General features: G+C 36.5%; 1 protein-coding gene across 31 annotated transcripts in view; it reads left to right on the forward strand.

Moving 5' to 3' along the window:
• unc80 (unc80, NALCN channel complex subunit) overlaps positions 1–26,898 on the forward strand; it is an 81,441-nt gene that overhangs the window by 36,942 nt on the left and 17,601 nt on the right. For 12 of the 31 annotated variants that reach the window (XM_067761818.1, XM_067761811.1, XM_067761824.1 and 9 more), the window contains 14 exons: positions 76–269; positions 2,176–2,348; positions 2,441–2,455; positions 5,233–5,345; positions 15,415–15,432; positions 17,344–17,485; positions 19,233–19,677; positions 19,756–19,953; positions 22,728–23,070; positions 23,137–23,242; positions 23,295–23,912; positions 24,022–24,246; positions 24,317–24,839; positions 24,901–25,038. In XM_067761818.1, coding sequence (XP_067617919.1) covers positions 76–269; positions 2,176–2,348; positions 2,441–2,455; positions 5,233–5,345; positions 15,415–15,432; positions 17,344–17,485; positions 19,233–19,677; positions 19,756–19,953; positions 22,728–23,070; positions 23,137–23,242; positions 23,295–23,912; positions 24,022–24,246; positions 24,317–24,839; positions 24,901–25,038 — 3,251 coding nt within the window. Of the gene's footprint in view, positions 1–75; positions 270–1,334; positions 1,371–2,175; positions 2,349–2,440; positions 2,456–5,232; positions 5,346–14,756; positions 14,882–15,414; positions 15,433–17,343; positions 17,486–19,232; positions 19,678–19,755; positions 19,954–22,727; positions 23,071–23,136; positions 23,243–23,294; positions 23,913–24,021; positions 24,247–24,316; positions 24,840–24,900; positions 25,039–26,898 lie in introns of those variants that run through there. The other 19 variants (XM_067761833.1, XM_067761832.1, XM_067761820.1 and 16 more) reach the window with 19 other exon arrangements.

Genomic DNA, 26,898 nt, shown 5'->3' on the forward strand with positions numbered 1-26,898 from the left:
TATCTATAAGATATTCCGTTCTATGATATGTATGACTTTTACTAAAAATCCACCTAAATTTGTCTCTCTTCCTAGCTTGAGCGAAATCGGTGAAGATGCAGCTTTAACAATGAATCAGCCACGTAAGCGTTCTAACTCGTTGCCCATACCACAAATTGAGATTTCTTTATATCAAGGACCAGGAAATAATAATCGTGATAGCCCCAGTAGTTCAGTTGCAAAAGACTACATTGAAATACCAAACCCTTCATTAACAGCTCATTTGATTGGTGAGTACTTGTAAAGTCCATGAATAGCATAGCATCAAAAAATACGGAAAATGAAAAGTGAAAGAAAAACAAATGTGAAGGCTTCGCTGGCTAAGTCATGTTATGCAAATGGATGAAGACATCCCAAAAAGGAAGAGGCGTATTCTTAGCTGAGAGAAACAGATGGACGAAGAAATGGTGCTTTTCTTGAAACCGCAAAAAATTCCAAGAAAATTCATGAGAGTGTTGCAGATGTAGGCAGCCCTTTGCGGAATATGAATGCGGTGCGCTTCGAAAATAACAACTTTTGGTACTTGATTTTTGACTCAGACTTTCGGGTCTGTAGATATTATTTTTGGTGCGAAAAGGCAACTCGCCGAAGGTTTTGTGGAGCTTTATCGATTTTGAAGTTCCTTTGCCGTATATTTATCCGGTACGTTTCAACAATCGGGGGAATGATTTGATATGACCACATTGAACCTTCGTGTGGAACCTGTGATCGCCTGAGCCTCGCCTTCATATAAACAGGATTTGCCGCGGGTAGCTAAGGTAGAAAATTGGGTTGGCGAAGCTATACACAACAAAAAATGCCATATGGAAAGCGGACGAATTTTCGCTGAAAAGCTTTTCATTAGAAACATTTTCTGGTGGTATTTTGGTGTTGCTTTTCCCAGAGTTTGGACCCAGTATCTTCGGTGTGGTAGGTGAGCACACCTAGTGAATAGAAGCATTTCGTCCTTCTTAGGATTAAGGTACACAGCCCACCATGAAGTTCAGTGCCGTCTGTAATAGCTCGCCTAGAGTTTGAGTAGGTTGCTCTTTAAGTGAAGTTACGGGAAATGGAAAAAATACATGTGGTACCTTCTAAGAGGAGAAATCAAATGTCCATGGTATTTCCAGGGCATCTAACAATTTCTCCATGCTGGTTTCTCGATGAGATGACCAGAGAAACTTAAAAATCGGGATAATTCTGTACGACCGCCATAGGGTAAACTCCTGAAAAAACTCAGGAATACATTGGCCATTTTTGGATAGGAAAAGAAGGAGGTTCCTTCTCAAACTGAATACTCCCTTTGCAGTAGCTGTCAGGTTCACCGGAGAATGGCTGAGAATGGAGGAAAGGTTTGTTTATTTACTCACGATAAAGAAATTGAATCGCAATGAATTGCCCATTCGGGTCTCAAACCAACTTTTCTTTTAAATGTGTGCATTGAAAATCAGACTAAATATATATTATTCGCTTATAAAATCTGCTAAAAAAGGAGATATGAGCAGCCAGTCAAGCACACATTTAAAAATATATACAAAAATGTTTGAAAAACACTATTGTGCACATGATTTAAGTAATCGAACAGAGCTTTAACAGGGGATCCATTCTATTTGCTAATGTGAGCATCTTTCAAACATTCGCCACTTGTATGAATTGACAATGGTTAAGTGCAAGTCCAAACTGTAAACAGCAATCAGCTGTTGTGTTCATTTTCGTGTATTCACAATAGATTTTTGCAATCTGTACTACAACATATTCGCAAATAACGATTTAAATGTCGCTCTACAGTTAGATTTCAATTTTGCTAGAGAAGGAGAAACGGCCCTAAGTGTATTCGCTGGTTATATGTAAATGCGAAGCCAAGCTAACCCAACCTATAAGTACACCGCTAACTTTAACAGCAGCTGATGTAGTGCACCTTTTTAAATCGGTCCTCTATAAATGTTTCTTCATCTGAATACGTCTACAAACTTTATTGGATCGTTATTTGATTATAATTTCATTAAAATTTTCTTCATGAAATTCACGAACGAATCCAACTCCATTTGTGGAAAGAATTCGATAATGCCTTTCTGAGACTTCATTAGATATTTTTCGATCATCTCTCTGTATACAGTTAAATAATCACGAACACTATTTTTCCTATTATTTCTACAGAAGAATCCAGTCCAAAAGCAGAACGTCGTGGCAGCGAAAAGAAGAAACGCGTCAAAATGGCTGATTTGCGCGCATTTGTCGAAACGAAAATGTTCTCAAAATCTGAGAAAAGTCTTGAAAAAGTAGGCCTAGATACAAGTTCTACTAATGGCAAGAGACCACTGCAACATGCAGTAAGATTGAACTTTTCTAATTATTTATGATTTATTTTATCGTTTTACTATCAACTACTGCTTTCTTTCAATATCAACGTCTAACTAATTAGCTTACGAAATGCTTGGTAATATATTTTAATACTTCATTTGTACATACACATATATATTTTTCTGTCATTTAAACACTCCCGAAGTTGAGTGAATGAACATTTTATCTCTGCTGCAGAACACCTTATCTCAGAAAGTGTTCCAAGAACATGTAATGAAATATTATCGACTGTTTGAAGGACCACCCTACCTCGGCAGCCATTCCAAAAAGGCCTTTCCTGCAAAGTTTTTTAAGATGCTCTATATCAGAATTTCTTTGAAAATTGCTCTGTACCAAAACTTTTTTTGTTCGAAAATGTCCTCTCCCAGTACTTTTATGAAAAAACTTCAAAAGAATTCTTAGATAGTGGAATTTGAACACATTTTTAAGTCATAGCGTTTTTCAATCAAATTCTATTAAAACTAATTCTGAGTTGTATCACTTTCGATCTTTTAAACGAGATCGACTGATATTCCACTGAGATGACGATATATTAAGATTGCCACACCAGCTAGGGCATGAAATATCAAACTACTTCAACTACCGGCTCGAAAGTATCTCTTACTTACAAACCCTTTACAAAAAAACGCTCTCTCCTATACTTGGTTTTCACTAGGTCAAATGTGACCACAAACTTGTCAATAGCACCGAAAATGGCCTGTCATACAAATTCAAATGCATTTGCCGTCCGTTTAGACTACAAAATGACAATTAAATTGACCAATTAGCAGGGCCGGATTAACCCTCAACGGAGCCCTAGGCAACCATCAATTTGGGGGCCCTTTTTTTCACGCCCGTCCCCTTCTTTTTTCGATTAAAAAATACAAACTTATATCTTACATAACAATTTTATTGTCACAATAATGAAATAATATCAATAAAATTACTATCTACACTTTAAACATATCGTTTTCTACATTTGTTTTCGGCAAATTTATAAATTATATCATCAATATCGATTTTGTTCAATAAATCTGTTGTAGCTCTGTCAGTAGCTTTGATTCTTTTTAATTGCGAGAAGGATCGTTCGGCAGAACAATTTGTGATCATTAATGTTAAAAAAATCCGAAGAGCTATTTCTGTATTAGAATCTTATACAAATGACTATGAGTTTTTTGTGCATCAGTGTATCTGGAGTTTACGTAACTTTGGAATTGTTTCATTTCAATGAAAAATACTTCGAAATCTTTACAATAAAAACGAACTAAGTTATTTATAGCTTCGTGGAGGTCTCCATCACTTAGAGAAAAGTTGATGAAAAATGCAAATCTCTCTGAAACTTCCATATAGTTTCACTGTGTAGATTGTCGATTATTTAGAAGAAACCTTTTGTCCTAAAATCATCGCGAGGCGAAAATTTTACTTCTGGAGCATTTCTGTCATTAGGTTGTTTTTTTCTACGATGAGTACGTTTTACGATTTCTGTATAACCTACACCAGGTAATAATTGTTTTGTCACTTCCTCGAAATCATTGAACTTTTCACGGAATGGAACTAACCTCTCTCCTAACGATCCGCAAAAAAAAAGCACACGTGTGCAAATCTGCTTTTTCACTTTTCAATGACTTTCTCACTGAACGCATAGCAGTCAGAATAGAGTTGAAGGCTTCTACACCCTCTGTTCCAAAAATAACCGAAATTTTTCGAAATAAAAACAGTGTACATTTTGAGATAATTCTTTTTTATTATTCAATATACTCTCCTTTTACTTCGACACACTTATTTGCACGCTAATACAATTAGTCAAATTAGTCGGAAATGTCCTTTTTAGGAACCTTGTCTAGTTCGTCGGTCGTCGCCTTTTGAATGCGTTCAATTGAGTTTTATTTATTTGAGTAAAAACTGTTTTCAGTTCTGATTATATTTTTTCTTTCACCCTCTAGAATTTTATGTTTATAAGAAAATTTTAGAAGCTTTTTTCATTTTTCGGGGGCACTCGATTTTAGGGCAACTGCCTATTCTGCCTACTTGTTAATCCGGCCCTGCCAATTAGTGGAAACGGCTATTATATATGGTTTTGTAAATTTAGCATACAAATTTCATGTTAGTAATTTATTTTTTAACAACAAACGACTCATCATTAAATAATAGGTACCAAAGCGTGGGAAACAACAGTAAATAATGAAATATGTTGTCAAATAAATTAACACAAAAGTTTAGCGTGGTTTTTTACTACGCCCTGCTCTATCGACTTCAAGTCAGTAATGAGGCATAATGGAAACACTTTAGACGCCAACTGCACAGCTGGTCAGCTTGAGGCAGATTTTGATATCAGTTACTATCTTTAACTTTGGTTTAACAACACCTTAACTTAAAATTTTTTTCTAAATGCTATATACCAGCTAAAGATATAATGAATTTATGCAGAAGAAGGCCGTTCAAGAAATAAGTTCAGGAGCAGGATATTTTTGAGAAAATTGCTCGTACTCAAAATTTTGCTGCAAGGTATGGTGATGAAAACTTCAGCTGACCTGTTCATCCAAGACAGTACGTTTGTGGAACAGATTCCGATATGAACCTTCTCGAGCTTTTAGTAATCATTATCATTTTCCCTTTCCTTTCGTACTTAACTATACCGACTATTAAGCACAAATCTTAAATTTACCTGCACTTTCTTTCAACTATAAATAATCTTCCTCTTGCTGTTGCTTAGCTTTTGATTTTTATCTGTGTTTACTTACTACTTACTCAATATTAATAAGTAAATTAAAAAGTTCAATTGCTTTTGCTCATTATTGTACATACATACATACATATATATTCAGCCAAATTGCAGTAAATGTGGTATTTCAAAAAAACTTTTTCAAATGACAGGAATTACAACGCAGTTTGGATACAGGTGAGAAAAAATTATCACGTTCAGCCTCTATGATCACCAGAGAACCGGCGAGTAATCTTATGAAAGGAAAATCTATGCCAAGCTTGAGGTAATATAAAAATAAGATCATAAAAGTGGTTGCTAAATTTATACAACGGTGGTTCTTATAAACCAAATAAACGATTTTTTTCGTTCTCTCCCCTTTAAAGGGTAATACCAAAGTCAAAAATTTCACCTGGATATTATGGTCCTGATTAAAGATGAAAAAGGGTCAAAGTTAAAGTATCTCTATGCAGATTCAAAGTTAATTTTTTTGTTTTCTAAGACCCATAATCGATGATACGGTTTAGGGTTGTCGCACAGTGATTAAGGTTCAGATTTTAATATATTTAGTCTACCTCGGCGGTCACCGTGATGTGATGGTAGCGTGCTCCGCCTACCACACCGTATGCCCTGTATTCACACCCCGGGCAAAGCAACATCAAATTTTAGAAAAAAGGTTTTTCAATTAGAAGACAATTTTTCTAAGCGGGGCCGCCCCTCGGCAGTGTTTGGCAAGCGATCCTAGTATATTTCTGCCATGAAAAGCTGTCAGTGAAATCTCTTCTGCCTTACAGATGCCGTTCGGAGTCGGCATAAAACATGTACAGGTCCCGTCCGGCCAATTTGTAGGGAAAATCAAGAGGAGCACGACGCAAATTGGAAGAGAAGCTCGGCCTTAGATCTCTTCGGAGGTTATCGCGCCTTACATTTATTTATTTTTTTAGTCTACGTAGGCTGAATCCTGAACGAACCTCTGTACAATTCATCTTACCCATTTCCAATTGCGACCACAATTCATATATAATATTTTTAGCTTCAGTGTTACTCTTTGAAGGGGTCAAACTGGAAAATATTGTTTATTTAATTTATAAGGACAATCGTAATTTACTTACATAAATACAAAAGAAGACAGATATACTGTGTGTAATACAACGGGCTATTCATTTTCTGTACAAAAAGTAAATTTTATAGCTTGCTGTTAATTAACAGTCTAAAATAAAAAAACAAAGTTTTGAGTACGTTGCTATTTTATAAGCTTTTATTTAGTTTCACTTGGCTGTTGTCTGTAATCAAATCTTGCAAGTTAAATTTGATACACTTCCCGGTGTCCGACTGAGCTGAAATTTTGCACTCATGTATAACTCCGTTGACAATGCAATATTACTTTGCGAGAATTCGATAAATTGATCCATAACAGAGTTATCGGTAAAGATTACAAGCACTAAAAGCTTAAGTCCCAGACAAACCCGGCCTGGCTACAGCGATACCTATCCTTGGAGTCTTAGACTTAGGCGATAGTTGCTTCTAACCATAGATATTTATATTGCATATTAACGAACTGCGAGAACCACGGACAAGAACCGCTGTAGCTATTCCATTCAATTACTATGCGGGTATGGGTTCACCATGCCATTTTATGACAAAATTTTCTTACCACGTTGTGAATCCTATGTTTACTTCCATGTTCTTTGTTTAGAGGGATGGTGAATAACCTACAGCAGCTCAAGAACGCAGGTAACCTCGCTTTGTTTATTTATACAACGAACGTAGAAGTTAGGCTGTTATCGCTAAATGTTGCATACTTTTCTGCGCACTTGATTTTGTTTGACAGATTTTAACTAAAAACTAAATAAAATTAAAGAAAAAAAATTTTTTTTTAAATAAGCTTTTATTATTGGTTAATGAAATTCACTAAAAAGTAAAAAATAAATTGACTGTAAAGAAATATAACACTTTAAAAGTTCATTGTGACCTTTAACGAAAATTAGGATTTTTCGTCTGCGACAAACATAATTTTTAATTATAATTATGTACAATATGGAATTTTTTTGTTGCAGACGAAGAAGCCTAATTATCGTTAAAAGTTACAATGAACTTATAAAGTGTTATGTTTCTTTACAGTCAATTTTTTTTTTAATATTTAGTTAATTTCATTAACCAATAATAAAAGCTAATTTTTAAAAAAGTGTTTTTTCTTTAATTTTATTTACTTAGAAAAAAAACCTTTATGTGTTCATATCTACTTTCGTCTGTAATAATAAGACCCAAATAATAACGTTATTTGTTCACCCTTTTGATTGAAAATGGAAAAGTAAACTAAATTTACACATTAATGGGGCCAGCAGATATAATCCGTCACCGTCACGACGTACGCCATTTTCCATTGATATCACGTACGTGGCGTAGAAGGAGACATATAATGTCTCGTAAATACTTTAATTTAGCAATAAAATTGTAGATTTCATTATCAAAGTAATAGCAGTTCACCAACTAAGAACATTGCTTATTTTTTAACACCAATTTTTGACAGGCGCGTACTATAAATTGCAAAATAAATGAATTGCAAAATATGTGACGTGGCTGACGTATGTCAAAAGAAGAAAATTGGCAAAGTATGATATTATGTCTGTTTCCATCTTCCCCTCACAAATTTTTTTTTAATTCACATTGAGAACGTAAACCGGCCCAGTTTTTCTGTACGAGTTTAACTTGGCTAAATTTTAACGCTGATACTTTTGACGCTTAGGATGGGCTTTCAAGTACGTGATTACAATTCGATAAAAAAGTCTCCGGGCTAAAAAAAATGTTGAACTGAATTTTCTTTATCTGAAACAGTTAGTTGGTTTAAAGGGTTTTGCCAACGATCTAAGTGAACTTTCGATTATTTTGCATCCAGGCCCGATGATGGGGGGGGGGATGATCATGATTTTTTGCCTGGGCCTTCGAACAGTGAGGAGACAATAAAAACATCAAACAAAAATATATGTTTACATGAATCCGAAATCATAAAGTTTTCATGGTGACACTGATGAAGGTTCATCTTCAAAAAGTCGTCCAACAATAACACCAACTCTGTATCAAAGTCCAGATTATTTAAACGACTTCGATACCCGTACCGTGAATAATGAGTTTTTGCAATCTGAAGAAGTCAACGAAATAATTCCTCGAGGTCATCAAAAGTGTCCTGTTATTTTTCCACGTGATTTTCATGACGAGGCATTTCCTACCTCGTTGTTAAACAGAATCTTGCCAAATGGAAAGAAAGTGGAGCGTGACTGGTTAGTGTGGAGTGCCAGTAGCAATACTTTTTATTGCCTACCATGTCGTCTGTTAACCACCAATACTTTAAATCGACCTAAAATTTGTTGTCCTGGCGGATATTTGAAATTCCAGGTATGGAAGAAGCTATATATACGATAAACTGCCATTACACGAAAATACTCAAGATCACATTAAATGTTATATTCAATGGCGATCTTTACAAAATCTAATTCAAAAGGAGGCTACAATTGATACACTTATCAATGAACAGCTAATCACTGAAACTCAACATTCGAAAGAGAAAACCCAAAAGACGTTCTGAAGTTAATTTAAATGAGATGATTACGTATGATTCAGAGTCTGATTTTAAAAACAATACATTCCTGGTGATCGTTGGTTCGGTATTCACTGGCATAACTGAACGATTTGTAGTTATGAGAAATTTGAGCAAGACCTTTTCCCTTTTGTGGCAATTTAAAGACATGGATGAAACTACGGTTCGGGCGAGCGCAGCAATATTTGTCGAAAAATACAAGTCGGACATTTTTCTTAGAATGCGAAATAATTCACTTGAAATATATTTACGAAGCAAATTTTGATAAAAGTCTGTCACCATTGGGATTGCTAAATGCCGTCTATGTTCAAAATCTGTATACGATTTTCCCCAACATTTGTGTTGTTTTACGTATCTTTTGCACTATACCTGTCACTGTAGCTAGTGCAGAACGTTCCTTCAGCGTCCTTTCAAGAATCAAAAACTTTCATAGATCTTGTTCATCTCAAGAGCGAGTTTCAGGGCTTCCCACGCTTTGTGTTGAATCCGTTTTGGCTAGAGAGTTAAATCTTGATATTATTATAAAAAATTTTGCGGCAAAAAAGCAAGAAAAGCCACTCTTTGATATCCGAACATTCTATATTGAATAATTAAAATTTATAATCATCATAAAATTTATCAGATATGTATTAAAATGTTACTAAATAACTAGAAAAGATTATTTGGAACAATCTGTGGCTGATGAAAGAGAATTTTGTTTCTACGTTATAATAAAATAGTATAAATAGTAAATATTCTGTGATAATTTTATTTTCAGCTCTTAGTCCAAAAATCATTTAGTTAATGTAGCAAAATTTTTTTTATATAATCCATCAATAATGATTAATGAATGAGACGTCGTTAATTCATATTAATCAAATGTATTAGTGGATTATTTATAGGGGGGCCGTAAATTGTTTAGTCCCGGGCCCGGATTTTCTCTCTACGGCCCTGCCTGCATCCCCCGCCTCACTGCGGTTAAATCTAATTAATTACAATAAATACTAGCCTCTGAACAATTTCTATCATCTGTCGCCTCCTTTTTGATCTAGCTTTACCCTTGCTCCCCATTTCCCTCGCCATAAGCCTCGTTTTCCTGCGCTCCCGTTCGGCCTTCGGCCCTTCTTTTCACCCGTTTTTCATTTCCTGTATTTCTTTCTACCCCTTTTCTATCTACTTCCTCCTTTTGTTTCTCCTATCTCATGCTTTCCAACCTCCTGTCCTCGCTGCATCTTTTTATCTTCAGACATTTTCCACCATTTCCGTTTAGCACACTTCCTATTTCTTTTTTACCTCTTTCACTCTATCACACTTTTCCTTCCATTATTCTCCTCTTATTTCAATTCCATCTTCCCCTCAATCCTTTTTTTCCGTAACGAACTTTCTGTGCGCCTTAACATCCTTCTCTCTCTTTTCCTGACCTAATCTTCCATTTCTTTTGCTCTCACCCCTCCTCACCACTTTCTTGCTCCTTCTTCCCATTTCTCGTCTTCTTCTTCTTCTTCTTGCTCTCCGTCCTACCCTCTCTAACTTTTCTTCTTCCTTTTTACATTCCTCTACTCTAATTTTCTATCTATTTTTTTATTTACACTGCTCTGTATTCTCCCACCTCATTTTGACTTCTTCTCTTTCTACCATGCCACCTAATCTCTCTCATCCCATCTCCATTTTTCTACTTCTATTCTCCTCCAAACCTCCTGCCTCATTAACCACCCCCATACGTTTCTCTTCCGCCTCTTTTTCCACTCATCTTTTTTTATATGACTTCACAAAACTGCGAGCTATCTGCTTAGAATAGTTGTGGAGATGGTTATTATCACTTCAGGTCTTTATACGAGGGGAAGTCCTTACGTCCACTTGCAAGATATCGTGAAACGGATTACGGTACCACACAGAGTAAGAGAGATGAATATTTCTTTGGACGTGATATAGACACCTGAGGCGCAATTAGACTTTAGCAGACAAATTTCATAACATATTCGCATCACAACTTAAGTCAAAAACATGTTTAATAACTCATAAAAAAACGAGTATAAGTACCAAAAATGTAAGTTTTTTTAAAGCAGGCCGGAAGACTTGGCCTGCACATTTTTTAGGTCGACTAAGCTGTTATCGCTTGTGACCACAGAATGTTGACTTAATCCCAATATTGCGTCCAGCCTCACACAATCCAGATGCATTTCCGTTGACGCAAAACCCGACAAGGGCAAGGCGCGTGGGTCTTTATTGAAGACATTGGTGACAAACTTCAGTTTTTGCTTGAGCAGTATGCTTCTTTCTCCCATAAAGAAGGCATACCAAGACGTGGATACTAAGTGACCTATAGGGCGTAATGTAAATAACGCAGAACACGTCATGTTCTACTGCCCCCGTTTCCACGAAGAAAGACTCACCTTGCATGGAGTCTTTGGGGAGGAACCTACCACGAGAAATTTAGTTTCACATATGTGCAGCAGGAAAGAATGCTGGACTGCAGTGAGCAAAATGGCATTTATAGTAATGACACGCCTGATGGATGTTGAGAGGGAGCGCAGAGAAATGCGCATGCGAAGCAGTGGTGATTAAATGGACACTCAGAGCAAATAGCGGGAACCTGGACGCAGGGACAACAGTAGGCTCTTAAAAAATGAGAAATATGGAACGCCACCCTGAAGTAATGCGAAAGTGGTGCCGGGGTGGGCGACGGTTCCAGAACGGGGCTGTTTTTTAGTCTACGGACACACGGTTGCTGCGACGGCAGCAATTATGGTGCATTAGGCATTTTTCAGCCTCCCCGCAAAAAAAAAAAAAAAAAAAAAAAAAAAAAAAAAAAAAAGGGCGTAATGGGCATAAAATCTCTGATCTAAACATAAGATATTCGTATTTATAATTGAAGCCATTTTTTGCCTGGGTACCATTTACTTTGGCTGTTAATTGAGATCAAGGATAAGTTATGTACAAAATAAATTAAGTTTTGACCAAATTATAAGCGCACATTGAATTTTATCAAAATCGGTTAGGTAGTTTCGCAGACGACCTCTTACACACATTTATACATAGGCCACACTTCATCTCAAATTTCCGTTTCCGAAATAAAAACAACTACCAGTAACTGATGTGTAACTAAAAACATAAAATGAACAGCCCGTTAGGATTACAAAACAAACATATACAATACAATACAATTAAAACAATTCACAATAGAGCTTTACCATGCTAATCCACTAATTATAAAATTAGTTTTAACAATTCATTATTTTAATTTTAAAAAGGAGTTTTAATTTCATCGCATCCATAAGTGTGTAACCTAAGCTAAAAATGCATAACACATATTTTTTGTTGTAAATTAGGTTTACCTTTTATGCTTCCACACAGCAGTATGTCAAAAATGCCCCATTTAACTAGTTCAGCATCCAATAGCAAATGAGAGTTTTTCGTTATTATAGCACCAAAGCATTACGACACATTTCAACATTTTATTCTTCATATCTGACGGAGAATTGATCCAATATATGTATGACATCAATTAACCACCCGTCGATAAATCAAAATCGTGAAATTAGATGTATACGGTGGAAGCTAATTTTTTTAAGTTAACTAGAGCTCACCCAGGATTTGAAGTTAACCCACAACAGAGGTAACTTCACCAAAAACATATGGTTCCAGACTTTTCGAAAAGAGCTACGTCGGACTCTAATTGACAACAATCCACATACTTTCATATTATCGATAACGAATAACTATCGTCGACTTAAGGGTTTGTAATCGGATTTTATATTGGAGCAACACTCCGATAAGAAATCAATAAATTTTCGATAGCAAATCGATACATTTTTGATAGCGAAATCGATAATTTATCCATACAAATTAGTAGAACTCCGATAACAAATTTATAAGTTTCCTAAAACAAATTTATATCCTGTTTATACAAATCAATAACATATTATGAACATCTCGATGATAAATCCAAAACTTTTCGATAATAACTCATTGACTAAAAATCGGTTTAATTTTTATTGTATTTTATTTTATTCTATTTTGTTTTTTGTTTGTTAAATTTTAGTTTCTTTATTTACTCAATTTTATTTTATTTTTTTTTTTTTTACTTTATTTGGTATCATTTCATTTTATTGATTTTATTTTATTTTACGTTATTTCATTTCATTTTATTTAATATTTTCTTTATTTTATTTTATTTTGTTTTAGTTATTTTTGTTTTATTTTAGTTCATTCATTTCATTTTATTTCATTTTATTTTATTTTATTTTATATATATTTTTGGTAAGCTTTTCCGATCTATTCGGGAGTAGTACAAATAAAACAATTTATTTCACCTTACAGCTCGACGTTTCGCCAAATTTCCTTGGCTTCTTCTGGATCAATTCTGTGTTTGTCAACAAAAAAAACACAAAACCATTAATTTGAAATTATCACAATTACACATATTAACATTTAACAAGGGGAATAACGAAGAAAAATGCAACAAAGTTTATATAGGAACAACTAAGCGCGCCTTGGATACACGATTAGCCGAACATGAAGCTGATATTTGGAAACAAAAACAAAATACAGCTCTCTCAAAACACGCAATAACACACAACCACGTCACAGACTTCGAAAACACGAAAATAATAGACAAAGAAGCTAGAGAGAAAATACGATACACCTTGGAAAGCCTACGAATTTTGCAAAATAGGGGAACGACTATGAATAAGAAAGAGGACACAGATGGTATCGCTGCCACTTACATATTATGTTTATAACATTTTACTTTTAGTATGACAAGTGTACCACAGTAGATGGTATCGTTTTATTTTATATTTTCAATCTTCTATATTTTTTATCTTTTATTCTTGTAAATTATGTTTTATTTCTTTAATTTAATGCCGTAATTCAAAAGTAAGTGAAAATTTAAAAATTTATAAATCAATGTTAAATGTTAATATGCATAATTGTGATAATTTCAAATTAATGTTGTTGTTGTTTTTGTGTTTTTATTGTTGACAAATACAGAATTGCTCCAGAAGAAGCCAAGAAAATTTGGCGAAACTTCGAGTTGTAAGGTGAAATAAATTGTTTTATTTGCACTACTCCCGAATAGATCGGAAAAGCTTACCAAAAATATATAAAAAACAATCAAACCTATCGGAAACCAATATAAAATTATTTTATTTTATTTTATTTTCTTTTATTTTGTTTTATTTTATTTTGTTTTGTTTTAGTTTTTTTTGTTTTATTTTAGTTCATTAATTTCATTTTATTTAATTTTTACTTTTTTTTCTAATTTTATTTTATTTTATTTTATTTTATTTTAACTTCTTTTATTTTTTTTTTGTTTTTTGTTATTTCGTTTTATTTCATTTTATTTTACCATTTTACTTAACTTAATTTATTTTATTTTATTTTATTCGTATTTAATTAGCGAGGCATTCTCATATTGCTTTATACAATTGTTTTTGTTATTGATATTAGTGAAAAATTACAAAGTTTACAAACGGCGATGGCTACTAAGACATTTGTCTGAATTTCATTTCTTTATCAACTAGCTTCGCGGAAGCTGAGTATTGAACTCGGGATCTCTAATATACATACTTTATACTAGTGTAAAGGAATATGCCTTTATCCACTCAGTCATATGAATGCCCCGCTGCTTGCTTTGCAATTGGTCTCTAAGTGTTGTCTTTTTGCTGCTATTCCTTTATACACCATTAGGTACATACTAAAGCTATATGTTTAAATCCTAATTGGAATAATTATAGGCGCGCTATCAAGAGCTTAGTAATATTAGATTTATAGCAAATATTTTATAAGCAGTACTTCCGCTGTTACTATTATATCAATATTATTATCTGTATTTAATTAGTGAGACATTCTTATATTGCTTTATAGAATTGTTTGTGTTATTGATATTAGAGAAAAATTACAAAGTTTAGAAACAATATGAGCATGTCTCGCTAATTAAATACAGATAATAAACAAAATGACTGAAATATCTTAAAATTGCAAGGTGCTGTAGTAACGAAAAGTCATATTTTTTTTTTTGTGATCATATTTAAAACATCTGCAACATTTTCTCGCATTAATTTACCAAAAAAAAAATGTCGAATGTACCCCAAAAACCTAATCGTATATATAACTTTTATTTAATTGATCAATTGTAACTATCAAACGTCTGAAAGACATGTTCATATCTTATGTGAACGCAGAAAATCAGAAGGGTCCGCACTTCTATCACGGGTGAAAAATAATGCCACAACTCTACAAAAACTGTTAGTGCTAAAAATTTACAATTTCTTTTTTTTTTTTTTTGCTAAAACATTAAACTTTTAAACAATTAACGTCAGCACAAATATAATAAATAAATTAATAAATTTTTTCTAGTTCACCCAGCCCTATTTCAAGCAAACAATAATAAACATTAAAATTAGAATACATAAATGTAATCGCGAAATATCTTGAATTAGAAATGTATTTTTTCTATAAAATTAGTCGAAAAATTTTATATATATATATAATATTTCAATACAAATTTTGTTATTTAAATTTATAACACTTACATACTAGTGTATTGTTCACTTTTATACAAACTTTAGAACAAGCAAACTTTTTTATCAACAACCCTTTTTTTCAAATTTCTAACCACACCTTTCTTGATACCATTCAAACCCTCACCTAAACTACACCAAATACGAGTACGTATGAATGAATGTAATGCTATGTATGTATGTAAATCCAAACCTTTTGATTACTATATTTCTTATTAAATATTTACACTTTTTTCGCAAATTTCAAATATCTAAAGCTGTCTTCTTGATAGCGGGTGAGTCATCATCATTCAATGGGTTTGATTTCGTTTGAGTTAGCTTTTTTGAAATCGTTGCACTTTATTATATCTGTTTTTATAGTCCTGTATTTGCAATTTTTAATAATTAATTATACACACACACAAGTATCCGAAAAATTATCCCAAAATTGTCTCTGAAACCAAATATTTGTAAAATTATAACAAAAACAAAAAAATCCACATATATTTTGAAGATGGTTGCGAAATAATCCAGCCTCTCCATTAATACAGTTCCAAAAAACAAAAATCTATTAATATCGAAAGTAGTATGAAAACAACCCCCTAAAGCAGCACAAAATGATTCGAGAATAATCCCGAAACAATCATGAAAGCAATCGCGAAATTATTTATATATATTCCAGAATTGTCTTTAACATATTGTAACGAATTTACTGCAAATCCTCTTATTTGCAACCTTCTGCTAAGTTCGAATCACTAAACTGTTGAATAAATAACTCCAATATTTAATAATGCAAAATGGCCTTTATTCAAGTACTTTCAAAATAACACTTCTATTGCTCGACAGAGAGCGTGCTTAATCGAAACTGACTCTCGCGCCTCTACTGTTGGTGCTTTTATACTCTGTGATTTCCTCGTTGCATCTTCTAGGCGCTTCCATAATTTACTTAGTTACTGCCATATAATTATAACTACAGATGCACGTGTATAGCTTCTCATATCCACGTGTATTTATGAGCCACACTTCCACAATTATAATTGCATACTTTTGGAAGCATTTCAGATAAGAGATCTGCATGTGTTTGTTTGTGCGTTGCTTCTCCGCTGCGAGTACGTACATAAGTGTAAACATAATGATTGACTCGTTTATGTAGATACATAATGATTGATTTATGAATGTGCATACAAGTCACTCTTAGCATCGGTTTAGAGATGACAGTACCCCTTAGTGTTGCTAATATTCATAATATATTCTCAAATTAACCCGCAGATAGATAATTTCAGTCTTGATTTGATTCAAAATATTGGCAATACTAAGTATTATAATATTATCTAAGTAGTTTCTAGAAGCTCCCGAAAACAGTGCCTATATGATTCGGGAAAAGTTCAGAAATAGGTCCCAATTCATTCGCATATGATCCCGACATTTTTCGGAAATTATTTCAATAGCCTCGAAACTATCACAAGATAGCCACGCGATGCTTCCCTATTAGTCCCGAGAATGCCCAAAATGTTCCCAAATTATCCCGAAAAAATCCTGAAATTAACTCAACATATTTACGAAATGTTCCAAAGATATTTCAGAAATAGTCCGTAGATAGTTCTGAAATCATTTTGATCCGAAACAGTCTCAAAGTAGCACTTATAACAATACCACGAAGCTTTCGAACAACTCAAAAATTGTCCTTATATTATTCGGGGATGGTGTCGAAATAACTCGTAATTGATTCCCACATGGTTTGGATATCATACCAAATTGATATAAAGGTATGTAGTGGCACAATTAATCCTAAATAATTCCGAAAACATGCTCAAATTATCCGAAGACAATCCTAACATATTTCCGAAATCTTCTTAAGATAGTTCAGAAATAGTTCGTATATAGTTCTGAAATTATCTTGAACTGATTCAATTTCGGAAATTTTCAATAAAATTTTTCTCATTTACTAATATTAAATCTAGCACCGTTTGCAAGCTTTTGATTCATTTTCGCTTAACATCAATTTTCACTAGCTTGTTCCTTGTTCTTGTTAACCCCACCATATTTTGCTTAGTTTTTCATATTTACAAAGTCTCCATTCAATTAAATTGAGTGGGCTCTATGTATGTTTATGCCAAATAATATCTCATATAATCGCTGCTGCACTGTCGCACATCAATTAATTTCAACTAATCGCGCGAATTTTGCATTTGTTCAAAATTTACCAGATTTTACAGGTATGTTGAGCCACCAAAAACAATGAGACCCTCCCAATCAACTGGACAACGAACAACATTCTATCCACGCAATCCAATAATAACGGTAACAGAACATACGCCAACGCCATCGCCGGATTATCTTAAGCGTCAGGTAAGCACCCTAAAGACTAGAAATATACATACATTATATATACAAGGTGGCACAAAAGTCAACTATACATCGTAGAATGTTAGTTATACCGCTAAAATGCATCCCTCTACCCACCTTAGGATAAATCTGTGTGGCACCGAAAACATTCTTAACGCAAAATATAAGTAGTTACTGTTAAAGGCCTTATGAAGAGCATACCCAGAATTCCATACACCCTCAAAATCTTGACTTAGGGGCCAAGAATCTCCCTTTTATAGATTGGTTAGACTGTCTTAATTGCTACAAGAAGAAAGAGTAAATCTCTTCTTCGGTCTTTCCATCCTGACCGAGTTCAAAATAGGGAAGGTATGATAGATCGGGGACGATGTGTTCTACTCTTCCCCGACCGACTACAAGGAGCGCTAATACTAATAGCCTATCTCAAGTAGTTATAAAGCACAAAAGAGTGAGGGTGGTGCAGCTAATGTATTAACCCTTTTACAGAATTTAACCTTATTAGTGCAGCATTAGACCTTGTAGATGTACTACCATCAAGATCTTTTTGATACGAAGAAGGTTTGTCTCCTTATCTACTTCGAAATAGCTTCTGACAGCCGAAAAAAATTATCGGAATTAATAATGTCTGAATTTGCGTTCCATTGCTTTGCCAGTGAGCAAAACTATCAAGTATTGGAATATAATCCAAGTCATAACATTCCATTGGCGGGGAAGAGCTTTCACAACTCTACCAAAAGCCTTAGATTGATCAATCTGTCCTCGTTCCTGTTAATCTGATGTCGAATTCTTCGAGAGTGTGATCAGCATCGCAACATGCTTACTGTAGAGGCAGATTATCTGAACAGTCCCCCATTCCTTTGTCAAACTTATGAGCGGCAGAACTATCGCCAAAAGAGTTGGTAGAGGCCATAGTGGTTAAGTAACTTGGAATTATACTTGATGGAAAGCTGTCATGGAAACTACATATAAAGGATAGAGCTATGAAAGCCTCCCTCGTCTTTTACTGCTGTTGTGAGCCCTTTGCTAAATGCTGGTGGCTCTCTTCAAAGATGATACAATGCCAGTAGGACATGGTGGTCAATCCGATCATCTTCTATATGATGTTGGGATAGTGTAACGCTTTAGAAACTACATCTAATGTTAAAAAGCGTAAAACTGTGCAACAAATGGCGCTGACTGTGATCAGCGGGTCTCTTCGCAGAACAGGAATTCTGACTGTGATTGCAATATTAAATATATGTATACATAGTGGACCTTGTTGGGCGGGCGACTGCAGTCCGGGGTTTAATTAGGCGGTATTACGATTTAGTTACAATGGGTACTACCGCATACCGAATGGCTTCCACTGGACAGAATACTGTACGCCAGGTTTTGCCCCCTGCTTTTAACTTTGCAACTTATGGACTCTCGATGGAGAAGAAGCAAAAAAAATGAGTCTGATAACTATCAAAATAACTGCTGCTATACTGTGATATTTATCACAACTCGAATACATTATTCCTTCATAGCTCACTGGAGCTCCGACTGAAGCTTGAAACCTGGAATCCACGATTTCGATTCATAAAAAATAACAGGCAAATAAGCCCTTTAAAGTTTTTGTGTCACCCTGTATTTACATATGTATTCACCCACACCTATTTGCCTATTTCCACACTGACTTATGTATGTATGTGCCGGCAATTGAAATGTTATTTTACACCACCTAAGCCATTAATCATTTTTTAACATTTCTTCAATTACCTTTTCGCAGGGCTCCATTGACTCTCAGTTGGATGCGTTAAGTAATGGTGGTAGTATTATCGGTATGGTGGGTGGTACGAGCATCAGCGGTGGTATAGGCGGTGTAGGCTGTGCCGGTTCAAAAACAGGTCGAATTCGTGGTCAAATGTTACGTTCACACACCGACTCACATATCGATTATACAGGTGTAGATGAATCCGAAGCACCTGGTAGCTCATTTTACATAACACACGATGGTGGAATTGATTATGAAATTGTTTTGTTGGCCGTCTTTAATATCTTTAAACGTGACATGACAATTTGTTCGCAACGTGTTTTAGAGGCCGGATTGAATATTTGTGAATTATTACTGGAAATGAGTGTACTTAAGTTGGGTGAGCATGCGCATGAGATCTCTATGGGTATTATAAAGCGCGCTTTGTTGGTGCTCGGTTGTCATAATGGATGTAATGATGGTATGAAAAAGAAATAATTTTCTACCTTTGTCTTTTTATATATATCGTAAATTATCTTTGCTCTGTTCAATCACACAGGCGTTCGTGGTCCACCAGCAGATTTTTTGCGTAGCCAATGCCTAAAGATATTGACTCGTATTCTACGTCAGGCTGGTCAGCGTACCAAGCGCTATCTACAGGAAATGGTAAAAAAATCCGACTTGCAGGAGTTAGTGGACTTTCTTCATGCTTTTGTGGCATTTTGTGTGGATCCAAGTTCATTATTGTCACCGTTAAGTGAGTGCTTTTTTGTTCCGATACAATTTTTGCTTGATAGTACATTGAATTAGTAAGTAGATAATGCATGTTTTTTTTTTTTTTTGTTTGTAATATAAATATATATAAATAAATATTTTTTAACTTTGATATCTCAATTTCGTATACTCGTAAATATCTAATTATTTAACTTAAGCGAGCAAGCAGTGTCCAGCCCGAAAATTGACTTGCCGAATTTAAGAAAAATATCCTCCGCTTGTCATATCTCTCTCTCCGCCAATGTCTATCCATCTTCTTTTACTATTTTATATTCTTTCTCGACTTTTCCTATCGTTTCGCCTCTACTCTCTCACTGTTTCCTCCTATCATATTTCTTCTCTGCCTCTTTTTCTTCTTTTTCACCACCCTTTTCCTCTAGGTTTCGCATTTCTCTGCCTCTCCGTCTTTTATTCCTGCTCTTTCGTTTTTCTCTTCCTATTTCCTTTCCTGTACATCTTTTTCACTTCTTTTGCCTCTTGGTATCCGTATTCTGATAACTATTCGTATTCCTCTTCCTATACTTTTCTCTTTTTCGCTTCCTCCGTCCTCCCTTTCACACAGTACTACTATCTTATATATAAAATCTATATATCAACGGGGAGTCGCACTCGCCAAAAAATGCTAATTTGTACTGAGTACGTATTTAAAAAGTAAAACTTTCTTTCGACTAACAAGAATCTAACGTCAAAGGATTGGATAAGCTTCGGAGTATTCGAGATAAAACTTCTGAGGAAAAGTTATATAAACCTTATCGTGGGGTCTACGACATGTATCGAAGGAAATTTAACGAAAATGTCTGTAAGAGCTTTTATGGGCATGGAGAAATAAAAAAGTCCAAGGGGTTCACTCGTTAGGTCATATTAAGTGAATAGGTGAAGACGCCCCGGCCCAAAAATATAACACCGATAGCAGCAGAAGAAGGGGGAGACACCGATTAAGTTCGAAGAAACAGGCTAAGGATGTATTGTGCCCCCTCAGTGCTCCAAATTGATAATTAGTAATCGCAAAAGAGGTATGTCCCCTTCTTTCCGACTTAAAGATAGAACCTACTCTTGTTGCCTCTGTGTCTTAATACTCTCGGCGAGGAGTTATGTATTTATTGCCCAATCATTTTATCTGCCAAAATCTTGTGGTTTAACACACCAGGCGCTTGCTGATACGCTATTTCCGGGGCCGTCCCGAACGTGAGCATCTTTTAGGATGTTGAGGGTCTCAGCTGCTGAAATGTACCATGTTCCGAGAACGCGTTTCACAAAGGTCTTCATAGAATGGCTCGTTAATTGTTTCGACCGCTTCGCGGCTCTATACTAACCACTAAGAAGTCATAAGTACTGAAATCAAAAGTATGCCTTACAAGGAGACAGGCCCTCAGTTTACCTTCTCCATGTGTTCTGCCTTCTGGTCTGTCAGCTCCGAATGGGGGATGACCATCAACGAAAGACCAACAAATATGTTGCTGATCTTGGCAACATATTGCTCAAGATATTCCCGCGTGGAAAAGTTTGCACCGCAGTGATCTCTGACTACCTTGCTGCAGGAGTGCCCACACTCTGCTTAAACTTCTTGCGAATGATTCCACTTTGTCGATTGCGGTGGTTTGGCTGCTGCTGATGACTAGAACAGTGTCGTACTTCTTCACCAACGGTTCGCAACATAGTCTGTCGTTCGTAACTCGCGCGTGTACGACACCATTATTCTTATTTTTGATGATATATTTGCGTTTAAACAAAGCTCTGAAATATCTGGATTTCTGCAGGATTCTTGGCGACTTGGAGCCAAACGACTGGTATCATTCCAGTATTGTAAGTTGATTTGCTTCGAGTTATAAGGGTAGTATGGCTGGTACCCATGACATCCATTGACTTGACTCTCTCTAGAGTGGTTTTGAGCGCATCGTCCCCCGAAAGTGCGTCTATTTGAATCCCACGAGAGTCCTGGAAGGGGTTGGTTCGCACCGTTATAGCCAGCTCACTAGGAAGGGCACTTATTACAACTGACAATGCTCTAGTTGTCGGGACCATTTTACCTTAGTTAATGCTACCATTGCACCTTGGCTTATGGTGGTGCTGCTGCGACGATCTCCCACAACAAGGGGTTATGTGTACCCACGAACGCGCTGAACCAGTGCTGTGGCAAAAATGGGGCTTTTCCCTTAGTTCGTCTCATATTCGGACCTTCCCAGAACTTCCAATTTAATACTTAAGCCTCTTCGCCGCGGAAAGACGAACAACAATTAAGAAGTCATTGATTGTAATCCCAGACGCCTTTTTCGATGTATATTAAAACGATTTTCTGTCTTCCCTTTCAAATTTGCTTCGCCGACAAACGGGTTTCGGGGTTGTGTCATCGTCTGTGTCATTTATCGTTCCGATTATTTTGGGGAAAGTGGATTTTATTTCAAAAAAAGTGTATCTCAATCTTTCTCGCACGCAAAAGCTCGTCCTTTATATAACCCGCATTCGCTTTCGCCATACTTTTCTCGTTACCCGATATCTCAGCTCCTCACTTTATAAATATATCTATAGCAATTATCCGTTACATACATAGTCTATATATAAAATGCATGATCCGTAGCGAGTTTATTTCCTTCAGTTATTTTTTCTGTAAATAGAATTTTTGTTCTTTTGATATCGTGCCTCTGGTTGTTATTGTTGCTGTTGTTGTACATCACGCTACCCCTCTGTGCGAAATCTCTATGTACACACACCAAATCTCTACGTTGTATATTCGTATGTATGTATGAATGAATATAATAGCTCATAAGCGTACGGCTGGATTAAAAAATGTTAACACCGATACGTCCCCATCAGGCGGTCAAGGCGGCTATTCAACAAATTTCAGTGGCGGTCTTAGCGGTGGACCAGAATCCATAGTTATTGCTGCTGTTTTCCAACCATTGGTGACACGTTTTGTCGAAGCAGCCAAGGAGCTAAAGACACCCGAATATGCTACCCTGTATAGCGATATACGACAGCTGATGACGTACGTGAAGGGCGCGCATGGTGGTCCTTTCCGATTGGTGGCGCTCAGTGGTATATTGGCTGTTACACCACGACCACATAAAAAGGGTCCAACAGCGCAAACAACGCGTGTTATAAGGTATTTCAAAGCTTTCCAAATATACGTTTTTTTCTGTGCGTTTATTGGATAAACTTTCGCCTGTAGACACATTCCGCAAGCTGAAGTGGCTCAAAGCATACCAAACGATGATAACCGCCCACAACGACGTTTGCTGTTAAAAAAGCGCAGCACCTCATCCGCCTGTGCCGTAGTAAGCTGACAATTTTAGTAAGAATTTAATTCAATAATTTTCTTCACCACAGAGCCTCTTGGAAACCGAACCTTGTGATGAGCATTACAAAAGCAGTCAATCGCCTTTAAGTAATTTTCGTCGACGTACCACTTGTGTACGTCCAACGCTCACACCCCGTCACAGCGAACGCGCATTGCTGTCGGACTCAACATCGAGTTCAGAACGTAATTCGCTTGGACGCTTGAGTGGTTTGGTGCGCTGGTTTCGTAGCACGCCCAAAGAAGCTTCGTCCATTGATTTGGAAATCGGTTCACTAAATCCAGAAATTACATCAACTTTCATCCGGCATGCTTCGCTGAAAATACAACGCGGACGCACTAGTGACGGTATCGGCCGTTCAATACAACGCGCTAAACGTCGCGTTGAACGCCGTCTGAATCGTTTTGGCGGTATTGTAAAGGGTAAAAAGAAGGCTGGCGGTATTGAAGAAACAGCTGACTATAGTCGACGTAGCTCTTCAGATATGTGCGATGGACCACGCGAGTCTGAGGTGGTGGTGCTGAAAGAACGCAAGCTGATACCATTGGAACCAGTGCGTCGAGGTATGTTCCGTTTTTCATTTTTGCTCGAAACCTGCGCACCAGGCTCATTTCCGGATCCACAGCTTATTGCAGCCGTTTTGGATTTGGTGAGTTTCTGGCAACACTATGGGCCCATTCAATCATTGTGAGGTCTCTAAGGACCTGTTAGCGAACCTAACATAAAATGTTTCCTTTTCTCCAATTATCTCGAAACAGCCCCAAGCCCCACTTGTCGCACGCGCTACATTTTTATTAGAATGCGCTCACTTCGTACATCTTTGCAACAAAGGTCAATGGCCACCATGGATGAAACATAATATACCCGGTTACCGCCCGTCTGGCACTAATCTCAATATAAATCAGAGTAAACATCAAGCAACTTCGACTAGCACACGACGCACTCACATTCTACAACGTGCTGCAGGAAAAATGTTTCATCAGGTAAGAAAAGCTTTAACAAGGTCACAAAATGTCAGACTAAAGCAAACTAATAAATCCCTTTCTTCTACAGTGGGCCGAAATGTTGGGCGCTCGCCTTGAGGAGATCATTTTCACCGAACGTTTACAATTCGAATCGGTGAATGCCACCCTTACCGATCCGGAACGTCAACGTGAACTATTGCAACAAGATGAAGAAGAAGATTTTCTTGATGAGGCATCCGTAAATCCTCATGGCAATGATTGTCCTCATGCTTTAAAGCTCATAGCTTGCGTTCTCCTCTACGAGATTACTTCATTTCTGCGTGATACTTATGTTTTACTACCAAAAGCATCCAAGTTATTGCATCGTGAGAAGCATGCACCATGGGAGAAAGTATATCGTGAGGCTAATCGCCGTTGGTCTATGGCTCTAAGCTCTATGGGTCATTCACAGACATCAGCACAAAGTTTGCAATCCATTGCTGCCGGTAATGATACAGGTGGTGGTCAGACGGAACGTAAAATATCTTTTGTTCTACACGAACCAGACAATGAGTCGGAAAATAGTAGTAATACCACATTGACAAAAGAAGGTGAAGAAGGTATGACGCAGGGTAATAAATGTCGCTACTACTAATATGGTTATTTGTATTCATTAATTCGTTGTTTTTTTAGCCCGTCGGCCGACTGCATCGGCTGTGCGTCCATTTCTCTTACGTCGTGGTACAGCTACTACCACGGGTGGTTCATTTAAGCGCCGATCTTTGAAGCTGCGTCGTAATACCAAGGACGGCAAAGATTTAGAAGCTGATTGTAAGTTAATTCAAAAGACAGTTCCTTTGGGAAAAGTTTTACTTGTAGGATGACCAGTGTTCAAATCAAACTTCGAAACCGAGTTGGTTTGTGGACGCAATATCTCAGCTTATATTCAATAAATTATGACGAAAGTGGGGCGTTCTTCAACAGCGTACCGCGTTAAGGTTATTACTAACTAATTACAAGAAAGTCCGTTTTCGAACTGGTAGCCGAGATTGGGTACTATTCCACCCTTTCATCGATAATTTTATATAATAAATTATTTCTGTTGACCCTGAAGCGTAACTTTGGACCGATCTACCACAGCGATGTTGCTGTTAGAAAAAATTTTTTTCATTGAAAAGTGAGTTAGGGCTCGTAACGTGTGGAGCCGCAATACCTGGGGTACATATGTACATTGGTTATGTCTTGTTAGGTAAGAGTTTGGGCTGTTACAGTATGACGTTCGTAGTTGTAATAAAGAAATTCATGGATGTATGTGCAAAATTCTCCCGGACAAGATTGCACCTGTCCGGTGATGCTCCAGAAACTAGGTGATCCATTGGTCGGCTGTGTGAAGGAGATCTACAAAGAGCATTTTTAATTGTGCAGACATGAAGCACAGTTGAATTAAAAAAGACAAGTTGGCGAACGGACCAACACGACAAAGAATTCAGACCCATAAGCCTTTCTTGTTAAAGACGATGCAGTGATTTGTAGATTGCTACACAAGACCAATAATGACAGGATCCACTATATTTAAGGCACAGCACGCAAGTCAACCGAAACTTCCCTTCACAAAGTTATAGGCACCATAGAAAGATCACTCCACTACAGGCAGTACACCAAGACAGCCTTCCTAGATATACTCAAACCCAGCGTAGTCTAAGGACTGAAGTAAACAGTCTTATTTGCGGATGGACGCAATTATTCTGGAGGGAGACAACGTAGTTATAGCTGTATCGGCACCGTTTCCCTCGTCGTTGAGCGCTTCGAAAGTTACAGGTCTTATCAACCAAACGGGCAAAACAGAACTGATGCCATTCAGTAACAAAACCAAAATGCTGCACTCAATGACACCGAGATATCGTTTTCGCCAAGGGTAAAATATCTCTACGTTGAAATAGTTAGCAAGCTTAGCTGGAAGCACGACATTGAAAAAGGATCGATTAAGGCTGAAGAACGCTTGTTGTAGGGACGAAAAGCAAAACACACCCAGAGCATTTCATGAGAAGACACAACACTCGCTTTCTTTTAAATTTGTGTCGCGTTCCTTTTCGAGAAGGGGCGGGGTAGTTGATAGAGTTGATAAATACACTGATGGGTTCAAACATATACGCTTTTCAACTCTGAAAAGATGTACCTCGATATGGGTATCATATCCATCGTAAGCGTCGTAAGGGACTACCCCGTGGCAGTCCTGAGTGCGGTGTTTTGGCAGGCTTTGCATCTTTAGTTTTTGCCTTTCAAATACGACAATAATTTAATAATATTATAGGATACCGGCAGCGTATCGTTATGCGGTAAAGCTCAGACCTTTTCAGGTGGAGAAGAGAGTTTAGAAATTATAGCGTAGTGAGGATATGAAGTAATCCTGTGGTATTTCTTCCTTAATCCTTGTTGATTTAGAGTTTTCGTTTCTGTAGTGCGCTGGTCGATCATTCAACTAATTTTCGGTCGCCTTGTTGCTTTCGGCGGAAGTGTTATATCTCTAAATCTTGGAGGAGCTAGGAGTTCTATTGTAAAGCACATTTTTGTTAATCCAGCAATCAATTACCAGCTGGTTTGCGGTATAGGAAGATAGTATAGCAGTCTCTAGTGTCATCGCTACTCTTGAAAGGAGAGATGTCAGCAGATATGACCCACCTTTTCTGGCTG

The sequence above is a fragment of the Eurosta solidaginis genome, chromosome 1, assembly GCF_040869045.1.
Source record: "Eurosta solidaginis isolate ZX-2024a chromosome 1, ASM4086904v1, whole genome shotgun sequence".
In the NCBI taxonomy this organism is placed as follows: domain Eukaryota; kingdom Metazoa; phylum Arthropoda; class Insecta; order Diptera; family Tephritidae; genus Eurosta; species Eurosta solidaginis.